Here is an 11907-nt window from a genome sequence, read left to right as displayed (position 1 = left end):
TAAGATGGGCCTGCAATTCCAGGAGTAAGCAGGAGAGACCACATTAGGACCTCAGGAAAGGATGAGGGAAGGAAGGTAATGGGAGTGGGAAGAGCCTCTCCAGCATCAAGACCTGAAATTGAGTTGTCCAGTCTTTCCTGCTGTATGAGAACCTGGCAATTAAGCTCAGCAACTGTGGGGCACCTCTGCCTGGAATCCCCCTCAGCAGGTAGAAAAAAAAGAGAATGCTTGGGTTATCATCCCTGTAGTCCAGCATTGAAAGTTGGGGTACAGGGGGCTGGATGAGGGCTAGGTATCTTTGTTTTTGCCTGTCTGAGGGGGGAAGGAGTGTCCAGCCTTACCGTCCACTTATCACCCAGCATTGACCCTGGCTGGGGAAGGCATGTCAATGTGAGAGTTGGGGGGTGTTGCTGATCAGTGACAGTGTGGAGAATGGAGTTCTAACCAGTTCCCAAACTTGAAATTCTCTGAGCTTGTTTCCCCAGCCTGGCCTGGTTTAACTTTTCCTGCCTTCTCTGTTTCCCACAAGGAATGGAACTCTGGTGCCCTGGCCTATCCAGTCCTTTGGCCAGCAATTTTCTTTCAGGACTATGAGCAAACCTTCTTCAGCACTAACTAAAGCAGAAACTGGGGAGCAGGGTCTGATTATCTCCCTCCATTGGTCTCTGTCTGATTCTGGGCCTCTGGGTCTCTGTTTGTAAGCTTTTCCCTCTTCCACAGGAGACCCTGGGAAGCCCCTCCTCCCCTCGCCCCTTCCTCCCCTTTGGATAGGAAAGTGACTGCAGCCTGAACAGTGCCAGACACCTGCCTGCCAGATGTGGCGATTCCCCCATTCTTCTTTCCCCCTCCCCAAATGTCTATCCTTTACCCACCCCACTGAGCTCAGGCAGAGCAAGCCCCCCCACAGGGTGATTTAGTGCTGCAGCCCCTCTTCCTCAAGTGCCCCCTTCCAGCTCCTCTCCCTTCCCCTGGTGCCCAGGCTCCCCTTTTTTTTTCCACCGTGTCCTGCAGATGGCTTCCTGGTACAGCCACCTCCTACTCCACCCTGGGGTGCTGGCATGTATAAGCCCCAGCTCCTGGGCTGGAGAATGAATGGATGGGGCAGAGGTGATTGGCCTCTTTCACCCGTGAGAGAGTACATCAGCAGGGCTGAGGACAGTGGCCATCAGAGCTGATGTCATTTGCACTGGTGGTGAGGGGAGGTGTTAGGGGAGGAGGAGGTGGGTGGGGAGGGAACCAGCACTCCAAGACTGTCTGCAGAGGAGAAAGGTCTGTGAGAACTCAGGTAGGCGAGAGAGCCCAGAACTGTGGCTGCCTGGTGGACATCACATCTTTGTTTCTCTGGCTGGGTCTCCAGATGCTCTTGCTGGATCTGGGTCTCACAATGACTCAGTAGATGCCCCTCAGCTCCTCCCATTCAGACTGACCCAAAATACACTTAAAGGGAACCTTTAGTTTTTACCCTCCTCTCCTTAGTGTTTGCTCTTTGTGTCTTTTCTCTCTTCCATCCTTTCATCTTTTCTCCCTTAGTTGAGCTTCTCTCCTGGTCATCTGGCTTCCCTGTCCCCCCTTCCATCCCATATCATAACACATTATGGTCCCAGACCTCCCACCAAAGCAGGGCCTCATTCAGAGCCTCTTTTCTCCTTCCTATCACTCTGAGGCTGGGTGGCAGTTGAGGTACTGGGGAATTCTTGGGCTGAAGAGCAGCAGAGTCAGGACAGATGGAGGGTCCAAGGAAACAGGAGAGGGGGGAGTAAGGTAGAGAAGCACAGTGAGAGAGAAAAAGTGACTGAAAGACAAAGAGGCAGAGGCTGAGAGTTAGCAGAAAGCCAGCGTAATGAACTGGGAGAGTAAGAGAAACTGACACAAGTAAAGAGCAGCAAATCTGGGAAGAGAAAAGAGTGGAGAGATGGAGATGGGAAAGACAGCAAGAGAAGGCAGCTGGGGAGGGGCCAGCCGAGGGGCAGGCTGGCTCTCCTGGGCTCCCTCATGCTGATGGGCCATAAATCTTGGATGTGTGCATGCATGTGTGTCTGTCTGTCTGTCTCAGTGTTTGTGCACAGCACATTTGTGTAGGGGTCTGGGGGGGGATAAGTTTGATTCTCACAATATTCTCATTTCTTCCAGTAGCTTCCTTCCTTGAGGCACCCCACACCAACCCCCCTCTCCCAGTATTTCTGATTTCCCAGGGGTCATTCCCAAGGTACTTCCACATCATAAGAATCCTGGCTTGCTTACTGGGAATGTTGGCCTGCTGGAATGTGTAGTCAGGATCTGTAGAATCAAGAGGCCCCATCCCCTCGCTGCCCACCCCCAGTGCCTGCTCACCAGCTGCTCCTGTCCATCTTCTCCTCCCACTTTCCTTGTGTCTCCCCCCACTCCACCCTCCATGCTGACCCCTCCCCCAGCCTCTGACCCCCAGCCGCCTGGGGCCCCTGGTTTGAGTGGGAGACAAAGACAGGATTTATCATCAGGACAGAGAAGCAGCCAGAGACCAGGGCTGAGGGCAATGGTTGACCTCCCTGGGATGGGAGGGAGTACTTGGCCAGATGCTGGGAGGCTGGGAGCCTGGGTTCCAGTGGCTCTGGCTCACAACCTCCAACTTTTCTCACTCCCAACTTTGCTCTCTCCCTAGTCCCTGAAGACTTGAGAAACAGAGAGGGGATGGCCTCGAGGTGATTTTAGGCCTCTGAAGGAAAACCTGGGAAGAGGGAAGAGAGGGTCTTTCTCTTATGGATACTGAGGAGGATTTGGAAACCAGGGAGCAATCAGGCAGCAGTTGTTTCCAGGACTAGAAAGGAGTTCAGGTTTAGCACTGTGACAGATGAAATGGAGAGGGACTTCCTCTAATATAGAAGGACTTCTCCAGAATAGGCCCTGAGTGCCAGCAGAGAAAGAGAAATGTCATTATGGATACTGAAAGACTTACTGGAAAGTAAAGGAAGACATGGAATTCCCCAAGCCTTACTAGCTCCAACCCTTCTGAGAGGGCCTTCCTCCCTGAGATCCCCAACTGCCTCCTGAGAGGTATGAGGAGCAGCTGGACCCTGCCCTTACAATAAAAAGACTATTGGCCCGAAATTGTCTCTACTCAGCAGGCAGGGTACGTGGTCAAGGAGAAGGAACAGTATGATCCAGGAGTTTCCGAGAAACCAGACCGTATATCTTTCTGTGGACAGCTCCTGCAGCTTCCCTACCTGCCCTTGGAGGCCCACTAGCCCCTCTAGCATCTCAGTATGTCAGAGGGCTCCACAAACCCACTCTGAAGCTCCCACACTCATTCCAACTCCTGGCGCCCAACATCCCACATCCTGCCTTTCCTCTACTGTCCTGGGAGAAGGCTGCTAGAGTTACCTCCAAGTGAAAGGAGGGTGGAAGGAAGAGAAACTGAGGCAACTGGGAGCTTCCAGCTTACTGGCTTCTCACCACAATCCCACCAACCCCTTCCCACCCGGTATTTGGCGAAGGAGACCTTCTTGTGGTTTCCTTCTACAAGCTGAAATTACTACCTCAATTCCTGATGGAAAGTAAAAAATTGGAAATTTTAGGGGAGAAGGGTCATAGATTGGGAGAGGACAAAGGAATTGGGGTGGGGGATGGCACAGGTTAAGGAAAAAACAGGAAAAGGGAAAAGAGCATCTCGTTTTTCCTCGCTCCCCCTTCCCCCAATTGAGAAGGCAGATTTACAGCCTTGGTTTGGTGTGTGTGGGGGGGTGAGCATAAGGAAGACAGATCTGCAGTTCTGCCCTCTGAGTGTCTGAGTACTTAGCTTTAACTCCCCCATTAGCATCAATCCCCATCTTGCTGCCCATCCGTCTTCTGACATCAGCTCCTTTCCCCTCTCTGTAGCCCAGGCTTTCTGACCCTAAGTGGCTCTTAAAGGGCCAGTCTAGACCCTTCTCTCCCTCCCTTCTCCCACTCCAGGCAGCAGAGTCTGGTGTGTGTGCTTGCATGCAGGCACTGTGGCCATCCTTGCTAAAGCCATAGTGAATGGAGGGCACAGTATGTGGGGAGGGGGCAGCTCTTCTCCAGCTCTCTTTCTTCTCTTTAGACAACCCCCCCCACCATCCCACTAATCCCTATCTTTGTTCACTACCTACCCAAGCCCAGAGCAAGCCCTCTGACTGGGGTGGGGGTCACAAACGCATGGTTCTGCGAGCTGAGGGCTGGAGAAGGCATGTGGATCATGGAATAGATCCTCTCCCTCCCTCATTTCCTGGAGGCCCAGGGCAGGGAGTATCAAGAACTACTGGCTGTTTTTAATTCTCAGCCAGCAGTGGGGGTGGACAGGTTGGAGGCCGAGACTCCTAGGAGATGCCCTGAGCCCCACATTCCTAGCCTTCTTTCCCAGGGACCCAGGTAGTGGTCTGTGGGGGGTGGGGGATTTCAAATCTTCCTCTCCCTATGAGGGAGGTGACATGCCAGAGATCCTGCCTCTGAATTTCCTGGCTCTTCTCCCCTATTTCTCAGCAACTGAGCTTAGGGGAGCAGAGGGGAAACTGGCTTCTCCCCATTTCTCTCCATCTTCTGCAGAAATGCTGTAACTGCACTCTAGGGGCTATAAGAATGCCAGGATACTTGGAAAGTTCCTCCCCCATCTGCCTTCAATCCTTTCTGCTGCAAAGATCTGCAGTCCTCTGAGGGGTTCCCCAGGGTAGTCAAACCCCCTTCCTGATATCTGAAACCCATTCCCCACCTCCCTCAGCGATACCTCCTCTGGCTCAGGATGAGAGGGAACTGGTGGGTGGGGGCCTTGGGAAAGTGGTCACGCTAAAAATAGGAGCCCCCAGCTGCACCCCCCCCACCACGGCCCCTTATTTATCACCTTCCAAACCTCACTCTCAAAGAAGCATAAATATTCCTAATTCCTGAAGGCCAGCCCTGAACTCATAAATTTAACTGGGGAGGTGGGCAAGGGGGAGGAGTGACGTGTAGAGAGAGGGGAGCCCACCGCAGCCTTGAAGTAGAACATGGGGGGGTAAGGGGGGGGCGCCGGACTTGACCCCATGCAGGCGCCTATAGGTCTTCTTAGGAGGAGTAGGCATTATTTCTCTCAGTAGTTCCTGTGGGGATTAGTCTTTTCTCACTACACGCCCCCCCCAACCTTAGTTCTGTCTTCTCCTTTAGTTCTCCATCCTTCTCCCCCTTTTCTTCGCCATTACTTTCCAGTTCTCCTTCCCTGCCCCTCTCTCTGACCTCTCTATTGCGCCTTTGCTCCTCTAAGCCTCTTCCTCTTCAGGGCCATTGTCTGAAGGGAAATTTCAGTCTCTTATTCAGTCTGGATAGTGAGGTTTGAAAAGAAGTCTCCCAGTTCCCGGATCTCCCCTCGCTTCAGCCCATTTGCCCCTTCAAATGCGCCCTGTCTTTTCAGTCTCTCCTTTCTTCTCCTCAGATCCCCTTCTTCCTGTCCCTCAGTCTCTCTTTTCTCCTTAGCCTTCCTTTTTTCCCGTCACCCCCTTTGAAACCCTCAGTTTCACCTTCGCTTTTCAGTTCATTCTCTCTCCCTCTTCAATCTTCTCTCCCTACTCTACTGTCACCCCACCCCTACCCCTCTGATCTCCCCCACCCATGTTTACCCCTCCAGTTCCCATCCTCTGCTTCGGATCCCCCCCACCACCACACCCCAATTCTCCTCCCGAGGGATAAAAGAGAAGGGAGGAGGGGGCTGAGGAACAGGTACAGTGAGCGCGGTTCCTTGAGGGGAGGGAGAGAAAGAGGAGAAAGCAGGGGAGACGGAGACGGAGACGGAAGCGGTGGCGAGGGGAGGGGCATCCTCACTCCCCAGCTGCGCCCCCCCTTCCCCGCAGCCACTGAGCCATAAATCAGGGCCAAGGCTGTTTGGCCAATGGTAGAGTGACTCGTAAATCGGCCTGTCAAGCTCAGCCAATGAGAGGAGGCGTTAAATCAAGTGCTGTCAGCATTTGACCAATGAGAAGCCCTGGGCTGACCATAAATCTGCCTGCGAGAGACAGCGAAAGAGAGAGAGAGCGTGCGAGCGAGCAAGAACGGCCGGGGCGGGGGACTGGGGAGGGGACGCGGGGAGAGCGGGGAGGGGAGGTGGGGAGGTGGGGAGGAGGGAGAGAGGAGTTTAGGAGAAAAAAGGCGATAACAGAGGTACAAGAGATGAAGACAGCCTACAGGAGAGACGGACAGATGGAGAGAGACAAAGAGAAGCTCTGAGAGATAGCGTCAGAAAGTCAGCGATAGAGCCCGGGCTCGCGCGGGAGACTGACAGAGATAAAAAGACAAAGAGAGACAGACACTGACTCACACTCACGAGGGCCCCCAAATACAGACACTTCCCCGAGACACGCGTGAGCGCCGCACCGTGAGAGACCTCGTGCGTGGACACAGACGCGCCATGCACACCGACAGGAGAGAGCCTGAGAACCTTGCTTTTCTTCCGCCTCTTTTTCCTAGGTTTTTATCGAAATTAGAGGCGGTGTGTGTGCGTGGGCCGTGGAGGGTGAGAGGGGAGGGGGTTGTTTTTTTTTTTTTTGCTAAGATCTGGCCTCTCTGGTCTCAGACTCCCGAGTTTCCTCCTGTGTCCCGTGAGTCATTTTTTCCAGCGATCGATAATTGGGAAGTCCCCCCTTAGGTCTAACTTCAATCTCTATTGCTGCTCCTTTCTACTTGCCTCCAAGGAATATGAAAAGCGAGCCCTTTTACAGCCCCTCAGAGAACTGTCAATTTTCAGAATCTAAGAAGGGCTAAGCAGGAAGGACTTTTAGAGATTATCTGTCAACTTGATTCTAGTTTTAGAAAGGCAGGTGTCCTGTGGTGGTTAGACATGTGGGCTGAAGTGATACTCTGCCCTCAAATCATGGTCATACCATTTGTTAGTTCTTCCACTTTGGACAAACTCCTTGACCTCTTTGTGCTTCAATTTTTTCATTTGTAGAAATGTGATTATAATAAATACTTCATGGTAAATTTTGTAAGAATTACATGAAATAATATATAGGGTTTAGGACAGCACTGGGCACATGGTAAGACTGCACCCCACCCCGAACTTTGTATGATAAAACCTGTGGCCCAGATGGTCCAGGATCCTGCTCAGATTCACAGAGCTAATTATCGGAAAGCCTTGACTGGAACTCTTGTCTCTACGCTCTCTGGCTAATGGCTAATGTTCTTTATTGGTTCTGCTGTTCACCCCACCTGTCTGGGCCCCTGCCTCAGCAGCCTGAACTTGACTCAGTTTAGGCTGCTGTGATTTTTGTGGAAGAACTCTCAGAAATACATGTTCTGGATTAGGACACAGGGTTCCTGGGACTTGGAAGTGTGTTGAATGTGAAGACATTGATCTGTCCACCCCGACTCTGCTTGTCTCTGTCCTTGTCTGAATCTCTCTGGTCTTCACTTTGTTTCCCTCAAAACATGGACTTGGGAGCAGGGAGGGGATAGCATGTGGCCAGAGCAGCATTACTGTCATGATGACTCTCACATTTCAGTGCCTGCACAGTGCCCACCCTGCTCCCCCAACCCCAACTAAATAGACAATAAATATCTCATGAATAATAAGTGTCTAATTCATTACTTTTCCCCCTAAGCTTTGGGGAAAAGAGAGAGGTGCGGATCTCTGGGTCATCACCGTTGCTGGCTGAGTGGGAGGTGGTCTGTGGGCTCCCAGTCCCTCTGACACCTTCTGTCCTCAACAGGGACACCAAAAAGGAAACACAGAGAACCAGCGTCACCTGGTGGACACAGGTACTTATCTTTAAGTTCACACATGTGGGTGGCTGGGCTGACAGGATGTGGGTCATGCTAGAGGAAGGGAATGATATGGTCTCCCCTCAGCTGGACCCCTGAACTCTCTTAACTAGAGTCTCTGTTCTGCTCTCATAACCCAGGATAACAAGAACAAGTCTGGGGAAAGTGAGGGGCCAGGACTTCAGCTGATTTAGCTCTGACCTTTGTGAATGCTAGGGTAGCTGGAACCCCTCCCTGTCTGCCATTGCTTCAGCTTAGCTCAGCTCATTTCCACAGAGCAAGGCGTCCTTCTTCCAAGACTATTCTCTTTGGATAGGGCAAGGGTTGGGGGTCTGGACTCATTGGAGTGGCTATCAAAGCTGGATTACAAAACTTTTCTGAGTTCAATAAAACTGTTTGCTTGGATGGGGTGATCTTGGCAGCAGTCGTTAGGGGCAGAGGCCGTTTCTGGGAAGTTAAACAAAAAGACAGGTGGATCCTCTTAAACCAACTCATGTTTTATACTTGGAAACCCCTCAGTTGAAGGCTGTGCTTCCTAACCCTGCTATGACATAGGTACCCCCCAAACTCTCAACTGTTAGGTTCCAGCTGCAACCAGTGCTGGCCTATTATTCCCCAAAGACCACACCTGAGCATTAAAAGGATAGAATTCATTTATTAATAATAATGCACCTTGGGCAATCTAGAGCTGAAGCATTGATCAAGGGATGGAGAAGCCTGGTTTGAGAGTGGGGGGAAAGTTGTCTGTGAAAATGCCCACAGGTCTTACTTTCACCTACTCCCTACCAGCTGGCCACTTTAGTTCTGGAGGCATCATTCTTGGATTCTGGTGACTGGGGACACAGTTCTAATGGAGCCTACGGAAACTCTGGGGCCTTCGTTTTAGGAGGGAGCCATAGGCTTGACGGAACTGACGGTTCATGGCTGCATAGAGCACGGGGTTGATGCAACCATTGAGCCAGGTGAGATTGGCAGCGAGCATGTGGACAACACGAGGAGCGGCGGTGTTGGCGTCCAGGATGTTGAGCAGCAAGAAGGGGATGTAGCTCAGGGCAAAACAGAGGAACACAGCAAAACACATCCGAGTCACCTTCCCAAACTCTGATGGGGGTTCCTGAGTTCTCTGGGCTCTTTTAGTTGGCCTGGTCTCGGCTGGTGCTTCTGGATGGCTTTTCTCTGCCATGTGTTTAGCTACCTCCCTGCTGTGCTGGTTCCCCACTTCTGATGAGTCCCATTCCATGGTCTGGGTGGTGGCAGAACTGACTGGCTCTGACGAAATCCCCTCACTGGGCCTTTCTGAGGCCAGCTTGTTGTCCAGCTCCTGGAAATGACTGGGTATAGCCTCTGTCTCAGCCACGTGGTTGGACTGGACACTGGACTGCTTGTACTGATCCAGCGCCTGTGCTGCTCGCTGCACCTGGCGATGGATGAGGCAATAGAAGATGCCAACACTGCTGAGCCCCAGCACAAAGTAGATGCCCATGAGGATGGTGGTATAGGGCCGGCCTCGGCTGCGGTCAAAACTGCAGGTGCAGACTACAGGCACCAACGTATAGATAGGCCAGAGAGGGGCAAAGCTGGCCATGCCCACCACCCAGGTGCTCACCAATGCCAGCAGTATCCCCTTGGCACTGAAAACTTGGGGAAAGAGCATAGGGTGGGCAATAAGGAGGTAACGTGCCAGGGCAATAAGGCAGAGGGTGAGGATGGAGACAGCATTGGATGCAAAGAGGAGGAACCCAAAGATTCTGCAGAAGGTGGCACCAGTGCGCCACTGCAGGTGGAGGTAGGTGTCCACAGAGAAGGGCTGGAGAAGGGTGCAGTACAACAGATCAGCCACTGTGAGGTTGGCGATGAGCAGGTTGAAGCGGGTACGGAGCTTGGGCAGGATGGCCAAGGCCAGCAGGGTGAGCCCGTTGCCCACGGTGCCTGTCACAGCTACCACCACCCCCCAGCTAACTGCAACATAACGATAGCCCAATACAGACTCATGGTAGCAGGAGAAGTTGGTGACGGAGTTGTTCTGCATGATGGAGGCTAAAGAGGCGGAAAGAGTAAGGGGAAGAAAAAAAAAAAAAGAGTAAGGGGAAGAAGGAGTCAGAACCTGGCCTTGGACTTAGATCTCTTGAACAGTTCTGGGCCCCTGGACACCTGAACTGTTTTAGAAGCTCACCAAGCCTCCTGAGCCATTGCCAGGCCTCTGCATCCTCAACCCTTGCTGAGATTCCCAGTCCTCTCCTTAGGCTCCGTAGTCCTTTCCCATTCTCACAGATTCTCTCTAATTTCCCCAAATTCTTATCTAAATATCTCTGTGTCTGTCCATTCCAAACTTCAGGCCTCTTCAATATCCATCCAGATATTCTCAGTAACCCTAACACCCTCTGACTTTCTAATCTTTTCCCTTTCCCCTAAGACCACCCAGGAGTCCCCCCTCTCTATTCAGGATGCTACTATAGTCCCCCCTGCCCTTGTCTGTTACACACACACAGGCCTCAGGTGTTTTGTTTTGTTTTCCTATTTTTATCACCTGGGAGAAGAGGAGACAGAGAAAGTAAAGGTACACCCACCACAAAAAGTACTCACCTGGGTCTCCCAGTCTTCAGTTCTCACTCCAGTGGAGAGAAGTCCAACTCATTTGAAGAGCAGTCTTTTCTTTCTGGTGGACAGTCAGGTTTCGAGACATGGTCTTATACTAAACTGAATAAGAAATCCCCTAGTTACCCAACCTCGGCCACTTCCTCCCTTACCTCCCTTTGCTTTGGCTAGTGCAATCTGGGCCTCTGTGTCGAAAATCCACCGGTACTAACACCAAGGCTGTTTCACTCCTTCCTAAAGACCTAACCTCTGTTTCCTTCCCCTCTTTGCATAGCAGGACACTTATAAGTTCGTTGCCAAGAATTATCCAGGCGTGGAGACAGACAAACCATCAGAATATCTGGGCCACTTCTCTAGGGGCCAAAGAGAAAACCAAGTTTCAGGAGCAGCTGTGGACACCCTAGAAGCCTTGAGTTTGTTAGGAGGGAGCACTGCCTTTTTTCTCTCTGGGACTCAGAGATGGTTCAGATCGGGGGTGGGGGGCATGTGATACCCTAACACATCTGATAAAAGGAGCCAGATGAAGAAAGGTGGGAAAAGAAGCATCCAGGATTCTGGCTTCACTCCACACAGGGGCGCAGGCCACTGTTCAAACATTCATTCATCTGTTCACTCAACTAATGCATGTTGAGTGCCTACTATGCACTGGACTCTGAGCTAGACACTGGGGATACAAGAAGGTAATGTACATGGGCTTACACATAGTCTAGCAGGGGACATAGATATGTAAATATAAGATATGTAAATATATACATGTTTAATTGATTCTCTAAAGTAGGGGTCAGCAAACTTTGGCTTACGGACCAAATCTGGGGCCGCCATCAGTTTTTTTTTTTTATTAATTTATTTATTTTTAGGGACACCTGGGTGGCTCAGTGGTTAAGCAACTGCCTCTGGCTCAGGTCATGATCCCAGGGTCCTGGGATCGAGTCCCGCATCGGGCTCCCTGCTCTGCGGGAAGCCTGCTTCTCCCTCTCCCACTCCCCCTGCTTGTGTTCCCTCTCTCGCTGTGTCTCTCACTGTCAAATAAATAAATAAAATCTTTTAAAAAAAGAAAAGAAATAGTATTTATCTAATGATGCATTGGATGAAGTTTTAGGAAGAGGGACGACTAGGATGACTCCCAGTTTTCCCAGTGGGTGGTGGTGTTCTGCATCACTAAGATAGGGAATGGTCAGAGCAGCAGGCTTAGGGAATGGGGTGTATCATGAATTCCTTTTTAAACCAGGTTGGAGGTATGTATCCCAGCCCCTCTCACTCCAGTTTCTTCTAGCTGCTATCTCTATCCCCACATGTAACCCAGCCCCTGCTTCTCACCACCCTCTCTCCTAGAGGGCCACTCTTGCTCCTCAGAATTCTGGATCTCCAGTCTCTGCATTTTTTTTAGCTAGATCTGAAAAAACAAAGAACAAAAATCCAACCACTCCCAAACTCCTTGTTGCGTTCGATTTCTAAACCCTCAGTGAACTCCTACCCCCAAATTCATACTTGACAAACCCAGGAGGCCTCTATTTCCCTCTCCTTCCTCTTTAACAATCATCATCTCACCTTTCCTCCCCCTTTCCTCTGAAAAACTGGGAAGTGGGTGGAGAAGGG

At 51.3% G+C, this 11907-nt stretch overlaps 1 protein-coding gene across 1 annotated transcript; it reads right to left on the bottom strand.

Moving 5' to 3' along the window:
- Positions 1-8351: 8351 nt before the first annotated feature.
- GPR84 (G protein-coupled receptor 84) lies at positions 8352-10408 on the bottom strand. The gene is made up of 2 exons (XM_025883060.2): positions 10300-10408; positions 8352-9753 (listed from the first exon to the last, which is right to left on the bottom strand). The coding sequence occupies exon 2, from the start codon at positions 9743-9745 to the stop codon at positions 8564-8566; it is 1182 nt and encodes a 393-aa protein (XP_025738845.1). The 5' UTR covers positions 9746-9753; positions 10300-10408; the 3' UTR covers positions 8352-8563.
- Between the last annotated feature and the right edge of the window lie 1499 nt (positions 10409-11907).

This window comes from Callorhinus ursinus, unplaced genomic scaffold, assembly GCF_003265705.2.
Source record: "Callorhinus ursinus isolate GAN/ISIS: 27379988/994484 unplaced genomic scaffold, GSC_fseal_2.0 scaffold44, whole genome shotgun sequence".
NCBI classification, from domain to species: domain Eukaryota; kingdom Metazoa; phylum Chordata; class Mammalia; order Carnivora; family Otariidae; genus Callorhinus; species Callorhinus ursinus.
Note: the sequence above shows the minus strand (reverse complement) of the source record. Positions and strands in the feature narration are given on the sequence as shown.